Here is a 24,003-nt window from a genome sequence, read left to right on the forward strand (position 1 = left end):
AACACACTTACAAGGTAGGTGGGAATAAGTTCCTTACAACAACCTGAACTCATTCTTCAAAATCAAAATGAAGAGTCGTGTGTTTAAAAGAGGCTGAGATGATTGTAGATGTTAGTGTAAGCTCCTCGGACTTTTTAGAAGAGGCTGAGATGATTGTAGATGTTAGTGTAAGCTCCTCGGACTTTTTAAAAGATGCTGAGATGATTGTAGATGTTAGTGTAAGCTCCTCGGACTTTTTAAAAGATGCTGAGATGATTGTAGATGTTAGTGTAAGCTCCTCGGACTTTTTAAAAGAGGCTGAGATGATTGTATATGTTAGTGTAAGCTCCTCGGACTTTTTAAAAGAGGCTGAGATGATTGTAGATGTTAGTGTAAGCTCCTCGGACTTTTTAAAAGAGGCTGAGTTGATTGTAGATGTTAGTGTAAGCTCCTCGGACTTTTTAAAAGAGGCTGAGACTTTTTAGACAAAAGAATGAACACAAGAACGCACACAAGAGGAGTATACTTTCCACTTTTAATTGAATATGACATTGTGTATATTCAATGCTATTTGCTTCAGCTTGAGCAAAGTTGAGATGTGTAATTTGTAATAGAAGTCGGAGTTTCTTAAAACCGTTTGAAGATAATTATAATAGACACATGGACATATTTACTAAATATGTTATACGCTTACTTAAAAGATTTAATGAATTAATCGTGTATACTATAATGAGATTTAAGTGTACATGTACTATGATATGCGGATGTAGGCAATAAACACCATATTTTTTGCATGTAGCTTCTTTACTGATCAACAGGATCTTGTGGTGTAAAGAAGGTGAGATATTTATCGCTAAAACTTTCATATTTTAAAAACGCAACAATTTTGATATATATTTCAAAAATTTATGCATGTATTCAATTTGTTCAAATGTTGTAAAAATTCGTCAAATTTAGTGGTAATCTTTTAACCATTTTGTATTATTTTTTCAAATTTTGTTAAGACTCGTTTATATACACTATTCGGTATGGGTAGGACCCTACGTCTCATTCAAGTATGATGGCACATTTCCTTAACTTTAAGATGAATATACATCTCTTATATATTCAAACAATTGTCAACCTGTGACAAATTCTTTGTGACTTTTTGTCCTATCAAATTTTTTACTTTATGTCCTGTGATTTTTTGTCCTGTTAGGCAGCAACCATTTGATTTTCGGGGGGGCTATTGTTTCTTTTCTGGACAAATTATTTTTTTCGCGACAAGTCGAAAACAATTTTTTTCTTTCAATTTTCAGCTGAGGGTGAAACAAACATTTTTTTTTTTCTCAGAATCAAAAACAAATTATTTTTTTCTCCAAAAACTGGAAAAAACTTTTTTTTCCAGAAAAAACCATAGCCCCCCCCCCCCCCCCCCCCTCCAGAAAATCAAATGGTTGCTGCCTTACTTTCTGTCCGTTTACCGTCTGGAATGGTCTCGACAAATGCTGGATCAGTTTCGTCCAGTCATGATTCAGTCTCGACCTGTCTAGACTAAGGATTGACCTTTAAATTTAGTGTCGACTTTTGGAGTTAAGCCTATTTAACTCAATCATATATATTAATCTATCAAAATTCCTGGTCATTTGGTACTTTGGTTCATTGCTGTCAAATTAAAAATGATAATTACATGTAACAGGTACAAATTAAAACTAGAATTTTCAGTTTGAATTGAGAATAAAGAATGCCAGCTTGTCTGATAGCTTGCTTAATTGCTGACAAATTTAATGACCTGATCAAAAGGTATAAAAAAGAGGCCAGAATTGTCAGTTCGGACTAAACTAAGATAGATCATTCTGTTAAAAAACAAATTCCTGGATATTTTGATAATACTGAACTCCCTCTTAATTGTTATGTTTAAAACCAATCTACCCGGAAACATGTGTTTAATTACAGCGAAGTGAGTAAAGATGTAAATACAAATGTATCAGTGACTGACAATACACCTACGTCATGAAAATGCAGTAATTCCAAATACAATTATGGCCCCAGTTCCCATGCTATTACAGGAGACCTTAACATGATTCGAGACCAAGAGTTGAAATAATTCCTCAGTAAACGACCTAAATATCGTCTCCCGTCAATTATTAATTGGAATGCACCGGAACCTTGCCACTAATGGGAATGAGTGTCGTAATATCATCCACGACGCACTTCGTACTTACTGCACTGAACGGATAAAACGAGTAAAAGTTGATAACAACAAATGGAAGTTTTTAACGACCTTGACTGGCTATACAGCCCTCGCACGGTCGGCAAAGTTGATAAGAAATTGTTGGATTCTTTTTATAAGTCTGTAATGAACATAGTTGACATTGCAAAGAACTATTTTCTACAACCATAATAGCCCTATTTCTCGTATCAAACATAAGCTAAAGGAACTCGCCAAATAATATGTTTTTGTCCCGGCTGATAAGGCTACTAATAATATCATTAGTGTTTGACGTTAATACATATTCATTAAAAGTTCTGAAAAAGGAAATCATGAATTCACCAACATTCCAACTGACTCCATGTTCAGAAAATGACATCTGCAATAAACATTATCTTTTAGCTACCTCTTTGCATGCAGTACTACTATCAGTTTAAGTGGGTTTTTTCTTGTTGATATTTACGGTTTTTACTTTTTTTGGTTTGTTAGTTTGTGTAGTTTTATATGAAATCCGTAATGCTATTTGCAATACATATTTTCAGGAAAAGAGTGATTGTCATTGACAAAAAAGTAGTATAAGCTATAGTTTAATATGTGTTTATCCATGTTTAGTAGCTGTTAAAGTAGACTGAAACATCCATTGATACATCTAGTAAACGAAGGCATACTAAAGAGTTGAATTGTCGCTCGTTGCCTAGTATTTCGATAACATTTATAATTTTATTTTAGTTATAATATAGGTCAAAGACATACCTTTTTTCGTAGAGACATTGAAAACCGATTTAGCACGCAAATATGGTCATTTACTTATATGAACTAGTATCAATTATGTTTACAGTATACATCCAGTAGATTGTACGATGGGCTAAGATTTCATAGTTATATAACACAGTCTCGTATATCATCCTAGTCAGGTAACTGGTTTATAAAGATACAGAAGTAACCTGAGAGCAAGTTCAGGTGAAAAAATAACATTGTCAAATAAAATGTGATAATATTTCTATATGTCTTGTCTAATATTACTTTAAATCTACCTTAAATTTTAGGCAGTCACTTGGAAAAGGTTATTTTCTTTTTTCTTTATGACATATTCTGGTCAAACATCTGGTCAAGTGGAACTCTAAAGACTTTCAAGGTAGGATGTATTTGTTTACAGGATTATATTGAAAACATAAGTTTCAAAAAATCAAATACGACCAAAAGATAAACAAGAGTACACAGAAAACAACATAGAAAGCTAAAGACTAAGCAGCACGAACCCCACTATGAAGACTGGTTATCAGACAGTTTTGCATTTTTACGTCTTATTGTTTACTTTTAATTTTGGAATGTGAACAATATTTTTATAAAAAAGAAATAAAAGTTAAAGCAATAAAATAATAGATAAGATCGGCAGACTTGTTTTATACTGAATACATTTTAATTGACAGTTCTGTAGTGATGACTAAAAACGCCAGGGGAAACTGGAAGAACTGGTATGAGTTTCTATTCTCAAGCATTGGTTGTGTTGTTGGACTCGGTAACATCTGGAGATTTCCGTATGTTTGTTATAAAAATGGCGGCGGTGAGTTTATCTCTTATATTTATGGGGGATATTTAAATGGTTATTTTATCAATATAAACATGTTATACAGAATATATCTATGAAATAGCAGAACAAACCGATGACAAACAAGACACCGGGGGTAATCATTAGAGTGTTTACAAAACGTCGATGGAAGATGCTTTTAAATCGCCATGAATATACTAATAACGAAATGTATGTAGCGTTGCCAAAGAGACCAACTTTTCACATTCCTCTGTCCTTTCAATATATGTCCCTTTGGCAACCATATCCCATCTCCTTATTTTGAAGTTGTTATTAAACGTTTTTTTGAAGTGACCATGTTTGCATAAACCGACATAAATGCTTATACATGTACACAATGTATATGTTAGCGGCAATAAGTGAAATTAGGCATTAAGCTTAAATCCTAGGCAACAAGCTAACGCCTAGGCATTAAGTTATTGCCTAAAATTTTCAGGCATTAAGCTTATAATTTCCTAAAATCTGATGATGATTATTCATCCTATTGCCGAACATAATTTTAAGCAATAAGTAGTAAACTCTGGAATTTATGCATATTTGGTGATTTATTCTTTATTTAAAGTCGTTTCTCAATTATATTTCTAATAATGCATGTATAAATGTACATTCATTTTACAGATCTTCAAAAGTAAGTTTATTTAGTTATTTTAAAAGTTAAAAAACAGAATTAACTCATACTTTTTTCTTGTTTTTGAGTCATTACAAAAAATTTAAATGGGGGGAGTGGGGAGATTCTATCATAGAATAATTATAATACTTAGTTGAAAATTTGTACACTTTTCTAGTCGAGCTGGTTTGAACTGGTCAAAAGTAGACAAAATTAAGATAATTTTTTGCTCACACCATTTTCGATAAGTAGATTTTCTTTGATAACAGTTCCACAACTTGTGATAACAAAATGATTTGAACATAATTTCTATCAAGTTTTCATATTTTTCGATTATTAATTGATGCGTTTTTATATAATAAACATATTTTATTAGTGATTTTAATTCCTGTCACTTGTGGACAGTTGTCTCATTGGCAATCATACCACATCTTCTTTTTTATATTTAGGATGAAACTGGGCCCTGTAGTTTTTCATCAGTTATGGTAAAATTTGATTTTTTTTCTTTTGCTCATATTCGAACTGTTAATTGCAGTAATAAAATAAAGTACTTAGTATTTATATGAAAGATGCACGATTATATATTTAATTTTAACTATTTACGATTAGTTTGTTCAATTTTGATATAAAAAAAAGTTATATTTTTTTGACTAATACTTATAATTATTTTCTAATGATGAATCGGTTTTTGAATTATTGTATATAATAGTTGTTGGTTAGATTGGATACAATATTTCAAGTTTTCATTTGCTATTTTCTTTTACGTCAAAACTTAGGACAGCGGTTAGGACATTCTAGCTAAAATAATCCTCAGATACATGTAGCTTCGATGTGCATGCTCAGACATGTCGTAAGTAGGTCCCAACTTAGTTAAAATAATATCCTAATTTCTTTCCTAAGAATATCTTGTAGGACCGATCTAAGGATAGTTTCGATAAACAGGCCCCAGTTCTCATAATGTTATCATGTAATAAATATATTTTTATCTATAAAGAAATAAATGTCTTTTATTTACCCCTTATTTATATTTTAGGCATTGAGCTTAATGCCTGCACACATTTTTCAGGATTTAAGACTAATGCCTAACATCAGTTAGGCAATAGACTTTCTGCCTACTCGTTAGCTTATTGCCTAGGATTTAAGCTTAAAGTCATAAGAAACCTCAAATTAAAATACATTATGCATATGTTTTTATAACTAAATGGATAGTTTTCATTATACAACTTATGGACAAATACTTTTTTCTGAGGAAAATTCTTTAATTTGTCCACACTTAGAGGGAAAACGGTACTATTACATTTTCCCAGCATTAGGTTGGCCTTTTGTGTACCCAAGACAGGTGAAGGAAGTCAACTTAGGAGGACTGTGATTGGATGTAAGGGTACAATATATTTTTTTTTATTATCTATGAATAACTGTAGTGTGTAAATTTACAATATACATTTTAAAACCTATTGAAATATTTTCTAGAGAATTATTCAAAAAGGCTTCCAAAATTTCATAAATTTGGTGTAAATGGATAACATAAACAAGCTCCGTTGGGAATTGGTCATGGTACTATTTGGCTTCAATTGTTATAATAGAGTAATAAAGTACTAACACCACACATAACTGTTTTATCCAGGTTTTTATTATTAAAACTGGTAAATTTAGAAAATGTTAATAGTATTGTCGCCTATGGCAGAATAAATAGTACCGTTTTCCCTAGAAGAGGTTTACTTATTTTTAATTGCTGCCTTCCTTCCAGGAAGCAATTCGCCGACATATTTTCCGTATGCATAGTTACCTGAGCGTAATCCTCCTCGTAAAAATCCGGTGATCGCAATACGCATGGATCTGTCATTAAAATAAACAATTATCTGAGTGTACATGTTAAAAACACGTGCTCAATACCCATGCTTTTTGTTATTTGTTTACTACAAGTTGACAATCGGTAAACTTCGGCTTCAAAACACGGCATTTAATGAGCAGCCATATTTGTTTTAAAAATCATAATAGACAGAGAGAACAAAAAATGACGATTAAACTATATATTTTCGGAAAAAATGAGAAATTCGTGCACAGAGGACTAAGTTTATGATATATACACGCATTGATTCAAGAATTGGATAAACATTATTTTTTACCACTCACTCGTTTCATATGACTTTAATGCCTAAATTCACTTATTGCCGCTGACATATATATATCATTGCCGATGATATCTAGTTTATATCATGAGAGATTTCAGATGGTTATTAACTACGACCATAACATTTATGTATTTTAATAGTTCATTTTCTATTATTCCAAAAGTAGATATCGCTAATAAATTATAATAAAGATAGTTCAACATTTAATATTCTAGTTGCTAATGTATAATGTAAAATAATGCAATTTTGTTTTTGTTTTTGTTTATTTTTTAATTGCATTTGATCGTGTTGATGAAAAAATATTCATTAATCTTTCTTTAATATATCGATAAAATTAAGAATGGAAATGGAGAATCTGTCAAAGAGACAACAACCCGACCAAAGAACAGACAGCAACCGAAAGTCACCAATGGGTCTTTAATACAGCGAGAGAATCCCGTATCCGGAGGCATGCTTCACCTGGCCCCTAAACAAAAAGGTGTACTAGTCCAGTGATAGTCATACATTTGTAATTAACTCCGAAATATATAAATGAATTAAAATGAAAAACCATACAAAACTAACACAAGTTGATATACAAAATATATGTATGTATCCTATTATATCTCCAGGAGCTTTCATGATTCCATATTTCATATTCCTATTCATACTTGGTATCCCTGTGATGTTTACAGAACTGTCATATTCACAATGGTCTAATCTTGGACCAGGACGTGTATGGATCTGCTGTCCGCTCTTTAGAGGTAATTTAAGATACATTTTCTTTCCAATAATTAAGATATCTGTCATTAAATTTGGTATGAACTGCATATAATAAACGCCTTTTTGAAATAGTATCATGATTTTTCCAAACATGTGAAAAATTTAATGTAGCAAGTAAAATCTTTAAAGAATAATAAAGCAAATGTTTCAGATTGTATTACAAATGAAATGTTACAAATATCTTGTTATATGAATATTGATGTTAATGAAAAATTGTTTAACTAGTAAGACTTATTATTAAGTCTGGTATCTACCCAACTTTATGGAGAACAAATTTTATTAAGCCCATTTTTAAGGGTGGGTGTTTTAATGATCCATATTTAAAATATTGAGGTACATGTATAGCCCTTTCAAGTTGTTTAGGAATTTGTTTTCTTAAAGTTCTCTAAAAACCATAATTGATAACGCATTTAAATCATCAAAAAAGATATATGCCTGTTTCATTCATTTCAGGAAGGCATTTGATGCCCTCTTTTACAAATTGTCTTTTGTACTCGGTAAAGATCTCGGTAGGTATCACTGATTTTTTTTAATTCCTCAGTTGGGGTAAAACAAGGGTGTATTAAAGCCCTACATTATTTTCTTTTTTTTTTTCGTTTACTTCTGTTGTCTTTAACAGGGGTCATATTAGTATTACTTAAAAGTACAAAAAAACAAATGTACAAAAACAGAAACATTGGTTTATAAAAACAGCCGGGAACATCAAGAAAGACGACAGACGAAGAAGTTATGGGAACTTTTGACCTAATTATATATTTCTGATAGTTTTCCCGACCTATTCACATATTTTCAAACTTGGAAAGATGACCTGTTCCAGCGGCGCGTCCTATCGCCATGCATATGTAGGAAGTGCCCCTCCCCCCCCGGACCATCCGATTTTGAACATTACATTGTAATTTAAAGAGCTGTAAGCCAGGTTTATAATTCATATCATATAGCAACAATCCAAAGTTAAAAGTTATAGGACATGCATATATATGCCAACCATATTCAAAACCAAGCTGACAATTCTTTGTATGTATTCTTTAATGTCGTTAGCAAATTTGAAAGGCAGCAAACCTACTTTTTTCCCTATTTTTTTTTATTTGACATGACCGAGTATCGATCCGACCACGGCGACGGTGACCCCTTATATTCGAAGCAAAAACGCAAAAAAACATGGCGCTTAAAATTCATGATAGGGTAAATAAAGCTAAATAATACACTGTACAGACAATATTCGGCAGTTAACCTAGTACGTGTTACTTTGAGAATAAGTAGTGGAAAGTGCCATTACAATTTCTAGTACATACATGCAATGGTTGAAATTTCATGGAACCGCGCTGTTGTATTCTCTGAATGCCCGTAACAGCAGGTGTTTATGTTGTAATGCAATTGATAGGTAAACTTTCCTGTGATCATAGCGTACTTCTCGACAGTTCTGACACGTAGCGTCGCCGTCTAAGAAAAAAATGCATTATGCATAAGAAAAAAAAGGCCAGAGGTTTACAAACTAATATGGAAAGCTAAAATTGTTTAATGTTTAACCATTTCTATGATACAGGTATAGGATTTGGTATGATCTGTCTAACAGGTATTGTCAGTATATACTACAATGTGATTCTTGCATGGGCCCTGTATTATCTAGTGAATTCATTCTATCCCACAATTCCATGGAGTACCTGTACAAATGACTACAACACAGAGCACTGCTACACAAGGATACAACAGACGTATTGGAATATGTCAATAAACACGACGGTGCTGTCACCAATAGTAAATGCTTTGAATATTACCAGGAAAACAGCGACAGAGGAATTTTGGGAGTATGTATATCAAAATTAAAAATGTATGATTTATTTTTTATTTCATTTTTATAAATTATTTGTTTTCTGTTGGTGTTTTTTTCGGTCGTCAGTTAAAGAGGACGACAAGGATCGACAGCATTCATTTGACATCAGTGTCATTTTCTAAACGAACAATGATAAAATTGAGAATGGAAATAGGTAAAGTGTCAAAGAAATAATAACCCGACCAAAGAGCAGAAAACTGCCGAAGGCCACCAATAGGTTTTCAACACAGCAATAGTATCTCGCACCCGTAGGCTCGCTCCAGATGATCACTAAACAAAATGTGTAATACATGGTGTTCAAAGAAAATAGCCGACACACTAAACACCAAAACATATAAAAGAACGAAAATAAAAAAAAATAAAACACACAAGCCTATTAAACAAGTCCAGAGTACTTCGGACAGGCGTAAATATGCGGCGAGTTGTAACGTGTGTTGTGATACAATATCTCACTCTCCCACCTCTACCTCTACCAATGTAGAATAAAAAAACACGCAGCAATACTCACAGTGAAACTCAGTTGAATAAATCTTTCAAACAAAACTTAACTTTGAAATTCACACTCACTATTTCAAATGTAAGCTCGAAGTTGACGCCTATGTCGTATTTATTGACATTCAGCGTGCTAATTATTTTGATAATTGTTAATGAAATATATAAATACATAGGAAGAAAAATGCATTCTAATCTAAACATTATAGATGTATCAATAGTCAATTTTTTCAAATTGTTTCTCCTACACACGAACTATTTCATTCTGATGTTCCGATGCCATTATATACTTCATGTCTACCATTGCAATAAGTAAAACCTAATTGTTTTATTTTCTCAGGATTTCCAACAAATGTTGAAAAAATCTTTATAGAATACATCTAGGAGGTCTTCAACAGCTAGTTTCACCAGTTTTAGGGCGTAACAATTAGGGTGGAGTATAATCATTGCACCAACTATATTATACTCCAAGCATTTAAACTGACTCCTCGATTGAAACATGACCTCAATGCGAACAATTTGAATATGAATTTATCATCATAATGATTTAATGTAAATTTTAACACAGTAAATTATCCTTTTATGGAGGCGTAAATAATTTTCATTCATAGTTCTAGGTCGTATGATACTTGATAGGTAATAAGACCACAAGAGGTCACACGATCGCTGACATCCTTTTGTAAAATTGTGTTGTATATATATAAATTGTTTAAACTTTAAAGTGTCAAAAGCTTGTGTCATTTGTAAAAAATATGTTCATTCGAAATAGTGCACTCTAAAGTCGACAAATTAAAAACGTACTTGAAGTTACCTCATTTAAATGTGACCCGACTGGAATAAGTAATAGGGGGAAAACTGGCCCGGGAAGAAAGTTGTAAAAATATAAAAACTGAAAAATCTGTAAAACATCATAATTTTATATAGATTGGATTCACTTGATTAACAAACAATTCGTAAATATCCAAGTTGGTCTCAGTTATGGGTCCTTATCAGTTTCTCTTTCTTTAAAGTGAATAGCTTGTGGTCACATGTTATACGTCTAACAATTTTAAACAAAGAGGTGGGGCCAATTTATCGGTTTTTTTTTTTCACAGAAGGGCCAATTTCAAAATGTGCCGACAGAATAAAATTCACTATAAAAACAAAAAATAAAAATGCTTTTTGATCAATATCTCGATTTACATATATTATGATATGTGTGATCAATAGTTAATGTAACCCTAAAATAGGATGAAAGTCCAATATGCGGGATTTCGGGTGTTTTTGAGTGGGAAAAACAGGGAATCCCCCCAGAAGGACATTTCAAACCAAAAAAAGTTATGTTTTTGTTATGACAGTTGTAATTCATACTACTTTTTTTTCTCAAAAACGAAATTGGTTTAGTGTGTCCTTAATACATAAAAAACAACTTTTTAAAGAAAAAAGTTGTAACATCGCTAAATTGTACCGATATATCTCCTTATTTAGAAATAAATAGATAAGCATCGCCGTGGCTCCATCCGTAGTTCACAGAACTACTATTCAATTCAATTCTTTATTAACCAAATGTTTTACAACATATAGGTACATGTATTATCAATATATACTAAATACTAATTAAGGAAGGTTTTGAAGAAAAGGTTCGAATCTCGCTCAGATTATTTGCATTTTTTGTGTTGTTATATTAAAATTTAATGTTTCTATCATATTTTTTCGGATGTTTACTTAAATCATAGAGACATTCTGGTTCGTTTTGACCATGTAATTTACTAGTATATCATTTTACATGTATTAAAGAAAAAAATAATGTATCATTTATTGTGTGCATTCCAATGACTGTCCATACTCTTAACCTACTTTCTATTCGTGTGTTTACATTTAATACATATATTCAAGGAACAACTGCGGTCAAACCGATGTAGGTGCCTGTACATAACCAATAACACGATAATTGATTCTATAGGAATGAAGCCCAAATGTTGCGGGTGTAATATACACATAACTTAAAATAAGGCCATTGTATACAAGTTTCAAAACAACACGACCAATTTTTCGAAATCTTTTTTGGACATGGTATTATATGTAACAAATGCAATAAACAGCAATTGTGTCGCCAATTCACAAACTGTGTAGATACTAGTACTGAAATTTTTACCACCGTCCCTACACCGGTACCTAAGTCATCAGAAAATAAAAAAACACAACAGAACAAATCAATTACACTAGTACTACAAATCGTGATTGTAGGTAAAACATCAAGAAGTTGTTGCATCTGTATCACAACGAAGGGCCGATTTGTTAAAATGCCAGAAAAGGCAATATAACATGTGTTAGTAACACAGGGTGATCTTTGACCAACTGATGTAAGATGTTCTCCAGTTAAAATCTATACATGTATTATCTTATCTTATCTTATAGACGAAAAAACCTTAAAAGACTAGGACAAATACAGATATACATATATTCAGAATGAGAAAAACACGATTTGAATTTGTTCGATATTATTTGGCTCCTTGACAAGTTACTTTGTATGGTACCTTGCATAAAGGATGTTAATAATAAAATAAAATGAATATTAAAAAATCAATAGTCTTGGTCTTGTTTTTGTAGGAATACCTGTTCAGGTTATGAAAATAGATGATGTGAGGTATTTTCATGTACTATATTTAGAATCTATCGGGCTATTCAAAACATGATTTACCTATCTTATCGAATTAAAAACAATTCCCGACAAATTAGCCCTACCTCTTTCTCATTCATTTAAAATGATAATGATAGAACATATTGATGGTACTACTTTCAGAAATAAAGTTCTTGAAATAACAGATGGCATAGGTACTCCAGGCGTTATACGATGGCAGCTTGTGTTATGTTTATTAGCAGCATGGGGAATTGCATTCCTTTGTTTAATAAAAGGAATAGAGACTTCTGGCAAGGTAATACAAGTCTTAGAAATATACAGCACCCAATTCGTTTAGCGATTACCTATAATCAAAGATGTATTTGGTTTTACACCAGTAACAAGCTGTGCAACATGCACGTCAAGATTCAGCAATAGAAACAGTGCCATCAACTCAAAAGGAAAGTGTGTTACTACACAAGTCATGCTTGAAATTGCCTCTTTTGTCGAATATTGGACATTCAAATTATCCTTTTCGTTTCAATAGTATGTCTAAAATGGAGAAACTTTTGCTTGTTATTATTAGCTATAATAGATTTATAGGGTCACGATGGAGTTAGAATACAGAAAAGAGAAAAATTGCGCAAATTAAAAGAATGGGTATAAAGAATAGAAGTTAATGGGGTGCTTAAATATACATAATAGAACATCGTATACACAAAAAAAGACTAGTGTGGATCTAGCCGGCGTTAATATTCATGAGGCTAGCCGTCAATAATATTCATGAGATCAAAACCGCGTTCGATGAAATGTTTTGGGTAGTTATTAGATTGTGACAATAAAATAACTTTTGCTGTTAATATCCAATATGGTTATGCTATTTATAGCAATATAAAGTAATTAGGAAATAGTAAGCCAATAGGTGTCTTCTGCAAGGTCCGCGTCATTTAAAATGAAAGTAAATGAAAAGTTTAATTGCATTGCCTCACACAACACAAAACAATTATGAACATTAACATGTTGTTATTATTGAATCAATGTAAACTATAGTAATTAAAACAAGATGATTAAATATAGGGTAATTAAATGGAATTAATTGTCATATGGGCATTCCATAATCTGTTCGTTGTCTACAAATATAGTCCAATTCTAAAACTAAAATATACAATACATACGATAGTATCACACAATTAAAAAGATCAGAAAAACAAGAAACATAGTTTGTTGAAGGAATATAATAAACAGAAAAATAGAAACTGTCAATTACTATTTCAATGACATAATTCTTCAAAATTACGGAGATCAATAAGAGTCTTTAATCTCAACATTACCAGTCCATTTAATTGCCTCTAAAATGTCCCATAGCACTTATGCCCTAGACCCGTACGAGTTAGTCAGAAAAGGATAAGGGGGTACCCTGGTATATCACAAATTCGAAAATGAACTATTGCCGGCTGGCCAAACTAAGAGATTCTCCACATCGGCCATTATACCAGAGGTAGAGGTTGGTATTGCCTCTAAAATGGCCCATAGCACTTATGCCCTAGACCCGTACGAGTTAGTCAGAAAAGGATAAGGGGGGTACCCTGGTATATCACAAATTCGAAAATGAACTATTGCCGGTTGACCAAACGAAGAGATTCTCCACGTGGGCAATGATACCAGAGGAAGAGGTACTTATTGCCTTTAAAATGGCCCATAGCACTTATACCCTAGACCCGTACGAGTTTGTCAGTAGAGGGTTCAAAGGGAGGATATGGTATCCCGGATACAACGAATTCGAACTGAACTATTGCCGGCTGGCCAAACTAAGAGATTCTCCACATCGGCCATTATACCAGAGGTAGAGGTTAGTATTGCCTCTAAAATGGCCCATAGCACTTATGCCCTAGACCCGTACGAGTTAGTCAGAAAAGGATAAGGGGGGTACCCTGGTATATCACAAATTCGAAAATGAACTATTGCCGGCTGGCCAAACGAAGAGATTCTCCACGTGGGCAATGATACCAGAGGAAGAGGTACTTATTGCATTTAAAATGGCCTATAGCACTTATACCCTAGACCCGTACGAGTTTGTCAGTAGAGGGTTCAAAGGGAGGATATGGTATCCCGGATACAACGAATTCGAACTGAACTATTGCCGGCTGGCCAAACTAAGAGATTCTCAAAATCGGCCATTATACCAGAGGTAGAGGTTGGTATTGCCTCTAAAATGGCTTATAGCACTTATGCCCTAGACCCGTACGAGTTAGTCAGAAAAGGATAAGGGGGGTACCCTGGTATATCACAAATTCGAAAATGAACTATTGCCGGTTGACCAAACGAAGAGATTCTCCACGTGGGCAATGATACCAGAGGAAGAGGTACTTATTGCCTTTAAAATGGCCCATAGCACTTATACCCTAGACCCGTACGAGTTTGTCAGTAGAGGGTTCAAAGGGAGGATATGGTATCCCGGATACAACGAATTCGAACTGAACTATTGCCGGCTGGCCAAACTAAGAGATTCTCCACATCGGCCATTATGCCAGAGGTAGAGGTTGGTATTGCCTCTAAAATGGCCCATAGCACTTATGCCCTAGACCCGTACGAGTTAGTCAGAAAAGGATAAGGGGGCTACCCTGGTATATCACAAATTCGAAAATGAACTATTGCCGGCTGGCCAAACGAAGAGATTCTCCACGTGGGCAATGATACCAGAGGAAGAGGTACTTATTGCCTTTAAAATGGCCCATAGCACTTATACCCTAGACCCGTACGAGTTTGTCAGTAGAGGGTTCAAAGGGAGGATATGGTATCCCGGATACAACGAATTCGAACTGAACTATTGCCGGCTGGCCAAACTAAGAGATTCTCCACATCGGCCATTATACCAGAGGTAGAGGTTAGTATTGCCTCTAAAATGGCCCATAGCACTTATGCCCTAGACCCGTACGAGTTAGTCAGAAAAGGATAAAGGGGGTACCCTGGTATATCACAAATTCGAAAATGAACTATTGCCGGCTGACCAAACGAAGAGATTCTCCACGTGGGCAATGATACCACAGGAAGAGGTACTTATTGCCTTTAAAATGGCCCATAGCACTTATACCCTAGACCCGTACGAGTTTGTCAGTAGAGGGTTCAAAGGGAGGATATGGTATCCCGGATACAACGAATTCGAACTGAACTATTGCCGGCTGGCCAAACTAAGAGATTCTCCACATCGGCCATTATGCCAGAGGTAGAGGTTGGTATTGCCTCTAAAATGGCCCATAGCACTTATGCCCTAGACCCGTACGAGTTAGTCAGAAAAGGATAAGGGGGCTACCCTGGTATATCACAAATTCGAACTGAACTATTGCCGGCTGGCCAAACTAAGAGATTCTCCACATCGGCCATTATACCAGAGGTAGAGGTTAGTATTGCCTCTAAAATGGCCCATAGCACTTATGCCCTAGACCCGTACGAGTTAGTCAGAAAAGGATAAGGGGGGTACCCTGGTATATCACAAATTCGAAAATGAACTATTGCCGGCTGGCCAAACGAAGAGATTCTCCACGTGGGCAATGATACCAGAGGAAGAGGTACTTATTGCCTTTAAAATGGCCCATAGCACTTATACCCTAGACCCGTACGAGTTTGTCAGTAGAGGGTTCAAAGGGAGGATATGGTATCCCGGATACAACGAATTCGAACTGAACTATTGCCGGCTGGCCAAACTAAGAGATTCTCCACATCGGCCATTATACCAGAGGTAGAGGTTAGTATTGCCTCTAAAATGGCCCATAGCACTTATGCCCTAGACCCGTACGAGTTAGTCAGAAAAGGATAAGGGGGGTACCCTGGTATATCACAAATTCGAAAATGAACTATTGCCGGCTGGCCAAACGAAGAGATTCTCCACGTGGGCAATGATACCAGAGGAAGAGGTACTTATTGCATTTAAAATGGCCTATAGCACTTATACCCTAGACCCGTACGAGTTTGTCAGTAGAGGGTTCAAAGGGAGGATATGGTATCCCGGATACAACGAATTCGAACTGAACTATTGCCGGCTGGCCAAACTAAGAGATTCTCAAAATCGGCCATTATACCAGAGGTAGAGGTTGGTATTGCCTCTAAAATGGCTTATAGCACTTATGCCCTAGACCCGTACGAGTTAGTCAGAAAAGGATAAGGGGGGTACCCTGGTATATCACAAATTCGAAAATGAACTATTGCCGGTTGACCAAACGAAGAGATTCTCCACGTGGGCAATGATACCAGAGGAAGAGGTACTTATTGCCTTTAAAATGGCCCATAGCACTTATACCCTAGACCCGTACGAGTTTGTCAGTAGAGGGTTCAAAGGGAGGATATGGTATCCCGGATACAACGAATTCGAACTGAACTATTGCCGGCTGGCCAAACTAAGAGATTCTCCACATCGGCCATTATGCCAGAGGTAGAGGTTGGTATTGCCTCTAAAATGGCCCATAGCACTTATGCCCTAGACCCGTACGAGTTAGTCAGAAAAGGATAAGGGGGGTACCCTGGTATATCACAAATTCGAAAATGAACTATTGCCGGCTGGCCAAACGAAGAGATTCTCCACGTGGGCAATGATACCAGAGGAAGAGGTACTTATTGCATTTAAAATGGCCTATAGCACTTATACCCTAGACCCGTACGAGTTTGTCAGTAGAGGGTTCAAAGGGAGGATATGGTATCCCGGATACAACGAATTCGAACTGAACTATTGCCGGCTGGCCAAACTAAGAGATTCTCAAAATCGGCCATTATACCAGAGGTAGAGGTTGGTATTGCCTCTAAAATGGCTTATAGCACTAATGCCCTAGACCCGTACGAGTTAGTCAGAAAAGGATAAGGGGGGTACCCTGGTATATCACAAATTCGAAAATGAACTATTGCCGGTTGACCAAACGAAGAGATTCTCCACGTGGGCAATGATACCAGAGGAAGAGGTACTTATTGCCTTTAAAATGGCCCATAGCACTTATACCCTAGACCCGTACGAGTTTGTCAGTAGAGGGTTCAAAGGGAGGATATGGTATCCCGGATACAACGAATTCGAACTGAACTATTGCCGGCTGGCCAAACTAAGAGATTCTCCACATCGGCCATTATGCCAGAGGTAGAGGTTGGTATTGCCTCTAAAATGGCCCATAGCACTTATGCCCTAGACCCGTACGAGTTAGTCAGAAAAGGATAAGGGGGCTACCCTGGTATATCACAAATTCGAAAATGAACTATTGCCGGCTGGCCAAACGAAGAGATTCTCCACGTGGGCAATGATACCAGAGGAAGAGGTACTTATTGCCTTTAAAATGGCCCATAGCACTTATACCCTAGACCCGTACGAGTTTGTCAGTAGAGGGTTCAAAGGGAGGATATGGTATCCCGGATACAACGAATTCGAACTGAACTATTGCCGGCTGGCCAAACTAAGAGATTCTCCACATCGGCCATTATACCAGAGGTAGAGGTTAGTATTGCCTCTAAAATGGCCCATAGCACTTATGCCCTAGACCCGTACGAGTTAGTCAGAAAAGGATAAAGGGGGTACCCTGGTATATCACAAATTCGAAAATGAACTATTGCCGGCTGACCAAACGAAGAGATTCTCCACGTGGGCAATGATACCACAGGAAGAGGTACTTATTGCCTTTAAAATGGCCCATAGCACTTATACCCTAGACCCGTACGAGTTTGTCAGTAGAGGGTTCAAAGGGAGGATATGGTATCCCGGATACAACGAATTCGAACTGAACTATTGCCGGCTGGCCAAACTAAGAGATTCTCCACATCGGCCATTATGCCAGAGGTAGAGGTTGGTATTGCCTCTAAAATGGCCCATAGCACTTATGCCCTAGACCCGTACGAGTTACTCAGAAAAGGATAAGGGGGCTACCCTGGTATATCACAAATTCGAAAATGAACTATTGCCGGCTGGCCAAACGAAGAGATTCTCCACGTGGGCAATGATACCAGAGGAAGAGGTACTTATTGCCTTTAAAATGGCCCATAGCACTTATACCCTAGACCCGTACGAGTTTGTCAGTAGAGGGTTCAAAGGGTGGATATGGTATCCCGGATACAAGGAATTCGAACTGAACTATTGCCGGCTGGCCAAACTAAGAGATTCTCCACATCGGCCATTATACCAGAGGTAGAAGTTGGTATTGCCTTTAAAATGGCCCAAAGCACTTATGCCCTAGACCCGTACGAGTTAGTCAGAAAAGGATAAGGGGGGTACCCTGGTATATCACAAATTCGAAAATGAACTATTGCCGGCTGGCCAAACGAAGAGATTCTCCACGTGGGCAATGATACCAGAGGAAGAGGTACTTATTGCCTTTAAAATGGCCCATAGCACGTATGCCCTAGACCCGTACGAGTTAGTCAGAAAAGGATAAGGGGGGGGTACCCTGGTATATCACAAATTCGAAAATGAACTATTGCCGGCTGGCCAAACGAAGAGATTCTCCACGTGGGCAATGATACCAGAGGAAAAGGTACTTATTGCCTTTAAAATGGCCCATAACACTTATACCCTAGACCCGTACGAGTTTGTCAGTAGAGGGTTCAAACGGGGGATATGGAATCCAAGATACAACGAATTCGAACTGAACTATTGCCGGCTGGCCAAACTAAGAGATTCTCCACATCGACAATTATACCAGAGGTAGAGGTGGGTATTGCCTCTAAAATGGCCCATACAACTTATGCCCTTGACCCGTACGAGTTAGTCAGAAAAGGATAAGAGGGGGGGGAGGGTACCGTGGTATATGTCGAGGCTAACTTCTAATATCGTATACAGAAAACAATACAACCATACAGTTTGACGTTTACTTCATTATAACATAACTGCTAAAGCGACGTCCCACACTGACGTCAACCCTAGATACATAACGGTAAATTGCGACGTCTTGACTCCCACGGTATTCTCGACATTCTCCGGGCGGCGAAAAGTAAATATCAAAATTAAATTACAATCAAGAAAAAAAAATTTAAAATTACTGTCTCTTAAATTCAAAACTTAAACTTAACTTTAGCACAGTCACTAGCTTCCAGACTAGTTATCTTTCGGTTAGATTCCAATGAGTCTATTTCGTATACACAAATCACAGTATGTCCATTTTATCTGTGTACCTATTCCTTCTTTCAATGAATAGTATCATGTTATAGGTTTTTGAAAGTAAGTCAATAAATCAAATATTTTAGTAACAGTCCATAATAAGTCATAACAGTTCAATAGATACGTATCATTCAGTCCATCTTTTGATATTTTCCCTGTCGGTTCTCCTTCCTAAACTCTCTCGATAATTTGGCAACGTGTCTGTTCCTTTATAATTTCTTCTAAGCCAAATTCCTCTGATTTATTCGAAACCAGTACGTTTACTGAGATGCTGGATGTCGTAGACGAAAGTACCCTACCCGGCTGTAAGGGTCCTGATAGTAAGTATCCAAGCTTTGACTTAATCGCGATCGGTCCATCTCCTCGTATTACTTTGTCTTCGATAAAGTCCCAATAGTGGTCGGCACCAATAAGTAATGATATCTCAAAATAATCGTCTTTGGTAACTGGGTGAGCGAGTCTTAATCCCTTCAGATAATCCATATTTCGGTTAACGTACCGCATATGATTATGTATTGGAACTGCTATGGTAGGAACAATAAGGACTTCAATCGGAATTTTACGACTATTTTCGGTTTCGATAAAAACGGTGGTTGTGCGTAGTTCTCTCGTGCTCGTGTTGTCCTCTCCAAATGCCGAAAGGTGTACAACTTCAATTCCTTCAGTTTTCAAATTCAATTTCTTCGCTAGATTCTCTGTTAAAAAAGATCTTTGTGCACCCTCATCAAATAAAACATTCGTATCCATAGATATATAACCTGCCCATACAGGAGCTACCGCCGTTTTCAGTAGCACATTTGTACGCATCTGTGTCGATGAATGCAAAACTTTAGTATCTTCCTGGTTTTCAGTGTCATTTATAAGATTGACTGGTGAAGATTGAATCTGTTTATTTGTATTGCTTGTAATGAACGCTAAACCATCGCTGTTAACATTATTACTCGCACTACATAAGCTGGAATGGTGTCTCTGGTTGCAGTGTCGACACGTGCGTTTCGATTGACACTCATTAGCATGATGATTTCCTAAACAGTTAAAACATAAATTATCACGAATTACGATAGACATTCGGGCTGTGCTATCACTAATATTGGTACAGTTTGTTGGCGCATGTATCTCTTTACAAAAAACACATGGTCTCTCCGTAATATTCCGGGGTTGGCTCTTCGCGTTGTGTGCTGTGTGTATTCGCGGTGATTCTATTCCTGTATGAAATGTACATGTAGATGCGGTTGTGAAGTGACTTTCTGAAGACTCTAGATATGTACCTGTATTTTTTCCCGCCTCCATGATATGAATTTCGTTAAGTATACTCTTCCTCAAATCTTTCAAATTCCAACTTGACGGTCCGTGTTGTCTTGCTAGGTTTTGGCGTATTTCTGTGGGCAACTTGTTCAGAATAACGGGTACCAGTAGTGAACCATAAGTGTCTGTAGTCTGTCCGAGTGACTCTAGACCTCGTACGTAAGTTTCAGTTTTGTCATAATAATTGCGGAGGCTTACTAAAGTATAAATCGGAGGCGAAATCTCAAGTAGAGCTTGCATGTATGTTTGTATTATAGTATGTATCTGTCCATACCTCTCTTGTAACAACGAAATAGCTTTGCCGTAATTAGTGTTTGTCATAGAAAAACCTGATATGATCTGAAACGCTTCTCCCTGTAGAACTGACTTTAAGTAGTTAAACTTCTGCACGTCGCTGAGTGTTGGATTTGTGTGAATAGATGTCTCATATGAATCCCAAAAGGATTGCCAATCTAAAATATTCCCTTTAAAAGTAGGCAAGTTCAACTTTGGTAATTTGTGGTACTGATTATTTGTGCTAGAAGACGAATGTAAACTTGGAATATGCATAGACGGGTTTGTAGTAGGAATAATCTCTGATATAGCGGGGTTACTTGTATAAAACGAGGCTGCATTCGATTGTACATGAGATGTCGACGTGAAACAATTGGCGTGCGGGTTCAATTGAGAGGAGTCGCTTGCGGGTACACTATTTGCTGTAGGTGAAATCAAGGTATGCATGGGTGTATCAGAGGGAGTAACGTTACTAGCTTGAAAAACGGTAGTATTGACGGGTAAATTATGACTTTTCGACTGGGAAGGATTAATGAGTTTTCTAATTTGACGAATTTTTGAATCTAAATCGAACATGTACTCATCTGTTTGTTGAATTTCATCCACCACGTCTTCATCCGAGCTTGCGTCCACAATTTTATCATTCAGATCTTTAAGAATATCCCTTTTCTGTAACATGGAATCTAAAATAGCTGTGACGTCCTCAATTTCTATCTCGGAAGTGTCTCGTATGTCTCCAAAATTCTTCCAAAGTCTTGTAATAGCTCCTTTATGTCCGGAACGAATGGCTTTCAGCTTTGTATCCATTTTCCCTTTTGGTCACGGCACCATAAATGTCGAGGCTAACTTCTAATATCGTATACAGAAAACAATACAACCATACAGTTTGACGTTTACTTCATTATAACATAACTGCTAAAGCGACGTCCCACACTGACGTCAACCCTAGATACATAACGGTAAATTGCGACGTCTTGACTCCCGCGGTATTCTCGACAGTATATCACAAATTCGAAAAATGAACTATTGCCGGCTGACCAAACGAAGAGATTCTCCACGTGGGCAATGATACCAGAGGAAGAGGTACTAATTGCCTTTAAAATGACTCATAGCACTTATACCCTAGACCCGTACGAGTTTGTCAGTAGAGGGTTCAAAGGGGGGATATGGAATCCAAGATACAACGAATTCGAACTGAACTATTGTCGGCTGGCCAAACTAAGAGATTCTCCACATCGACCATTATACCAGAGGTAGAGGCTGGTATTGCCTCTAAAATGGCTCATAGCACTTATGCCCTAGACCCGTACGAGATAGTCAGAAAAGGATAAGGGGGGGTACCCTTGTATATCACAAATTCGAAAAATGAACTATTGCCGGCTGACCAAACGAAGAGATTCTCCACGTGGGCAATGATACCAGAGGAAGAGGTACTTATTGCCTTTAAAATGGCCCATAGCACTGGTGCCCTAGACCCGTACGAGTTAGTCAGAAAAGGATAAGGGGGGGGGGGGGTACCCTGGTATATCACAAATTCGAAAATGAACTATTGCCGGCTGGCCAAACGAAGAGATTCTCCACGTGGGCAATGATACCAGAGGAAGAGGTACTTGTTGCCTTTAAAATGGCCCATAGCACTTATACCCTAGACCCGTACGAGTTTGTCAGTAGAGGGTTCAAAGGGGGGATATGGTATTCCGGTTTACAACGAATTCGAACTGAACTATTGTCGGCTGGCCAAAATAAGAAATTCACCACATCGACCATCATACCAGAGGTAGAGGTTGGTATGGCCTATAAAATGGCCCATAGCACTTATGCCCTAGACCCGTACGAGTTAGTCTTGAAAGGATAAGGGGGGTACCCTGGTATATCACAAATTCGAAAATGAACTATTGCCGGCTGACCAAACGAAGAGATTCTCCACGTGGGCAATGATACCTCAGGAAGAGGTACTTATTGCCTTTAAAATGGCCCATAGCACTGGTACCCTAGACCCATACGAGTTTGTCGGTAGAGGGTTAAAAGGGGGGATATGGTATTCCGGTTTACAACGAATTCGAACTGAACTATTGTCGGCTGGCCAAAATAATAGATTCACCACATCGACCATCATACCAGAGGTAGAAGTTGGTATGGCCTATAAAATGGCCCATAGCACTTATGCCCTAGACCCGTACGAGTTAGTCTTGAAAGGATAAGGGGGGTACCCTGGTATATCACAAATTCGAAAATGAACTATTGCCGGCTGACCAAACGAAGAGATTCTCCACGTGGGCAATGATACCACAGGAAGAGGTACTTATTGCCTTTAAAATGGCTCTGAGCACTTGTACCCTAGACCCGTACGAGTTTGTCAGTAGAGGGTTCAAAGGGAGGATATGGTATCACGGATACAACGAATTCGAACTGAACTATTGCCGGCTGGCCAAACTAAGAGATTCTCCACATCGGCCATTATACCAGAGGTAGAGGTTGGTATTGCCTCTAAAATGGCCTATAGCACTTATGCCCTAGACCCGTACGAGTTAGTCAGAAAAGGATAAGGGGGCTACCCTGGTATATCACAAATTCGAAAATGAACTATTGCCGGCTGGCCAAACGAAGAGATTCCCCACGTGGATAATGATACCAGAGGAAGAGGTACTTATTGCCTTCAAAATGGCCCATAGCACTTATACCCTAGACCCGTACGAGTTTGTCAGTAAAGGGTTCAAATGGGGGATATGGTATCCCGGATACAACGAATTCGAACTGAACTATTACCGGCTGGCCAAACTAAGAGATTCTCCACGTGGGCCATTATACCAGTGTTAGAGGTAGGCATTTCCTCTAAAATGGCCCATAACAATCATGCCCTAGACCTGTGCAAATTTGTCAGCAGACGGTTTAAAGGGGGATATAGTATCCCGGTGTACAACGAAGTCAAAATGAAATATTGCCAGCTGACCGACTAAGATAATCTAAACGTGGACCATATTAGCAGAGGTAGAAGTAGCCATTGCCTTTAAGATGGGCCATAGCACTAACCCTGATTGCGTTGTCAAACATATCAGATGTATGGAATAATGTTGCCTCGAAAATTACCCATGGTTCTTATGTCCTAGACCCGTACCTGTTGAAC

General features: G+C 37.1%; 1 protein-coding gene across 1 annotated transcript in view; it reads left to right on the forward strand.

Annotated features, from left to right (window-relative positions):
• Positions 1–3,214: 3,214 nt before the first annotated feature.
• LOC143057734 (sodium- and chloride-dependent glycine transporter 2-like) overlaps positions 3,215–24,003 on the forward strand; it is a 61,807-nt gene continuing 41,018 nt past the window's right edge. Inside the window, exons 1-5 of the mRNA XM_076231109.1 lie at positions 3,215–3,305; positions 3,601–3,734; positions 7,109–7,240; positions 8,803–9,064; positions 12,365–12,497. Of these exons, the coding sequence (XP_076087224.1) occupies positions 3,611–3,734; positions 7,109–7,240; positions 8,803–9,064; positions 12,365–12,497 (651 nt within the window). The 5' untranslated portion in view covers positions 3,215–3,305; positions 3,601–3,610. The remainder of the gene's footprint in view (positions 3,306–3,600; positions 3,735–7,108; positions 7,241–8,802; positions 9,065–12,364; positions 12,498–24,003) is intronic.

Source organism: Mytilus galloprovincialis, chromosome 13 (genome assembly GCF_965363235.1).
Source record: "Mytilus galloprovincialis chromosome 13, xbMytGall1.hap1.1, whole genome shotgun sequence".
Taxonomy (NCBI): Eukaryota; Metazoa; Mollusca; class Bivalvia; order Mytilida; family Mytilidae; genus Mytilus; species Mytilus galloprovincialis.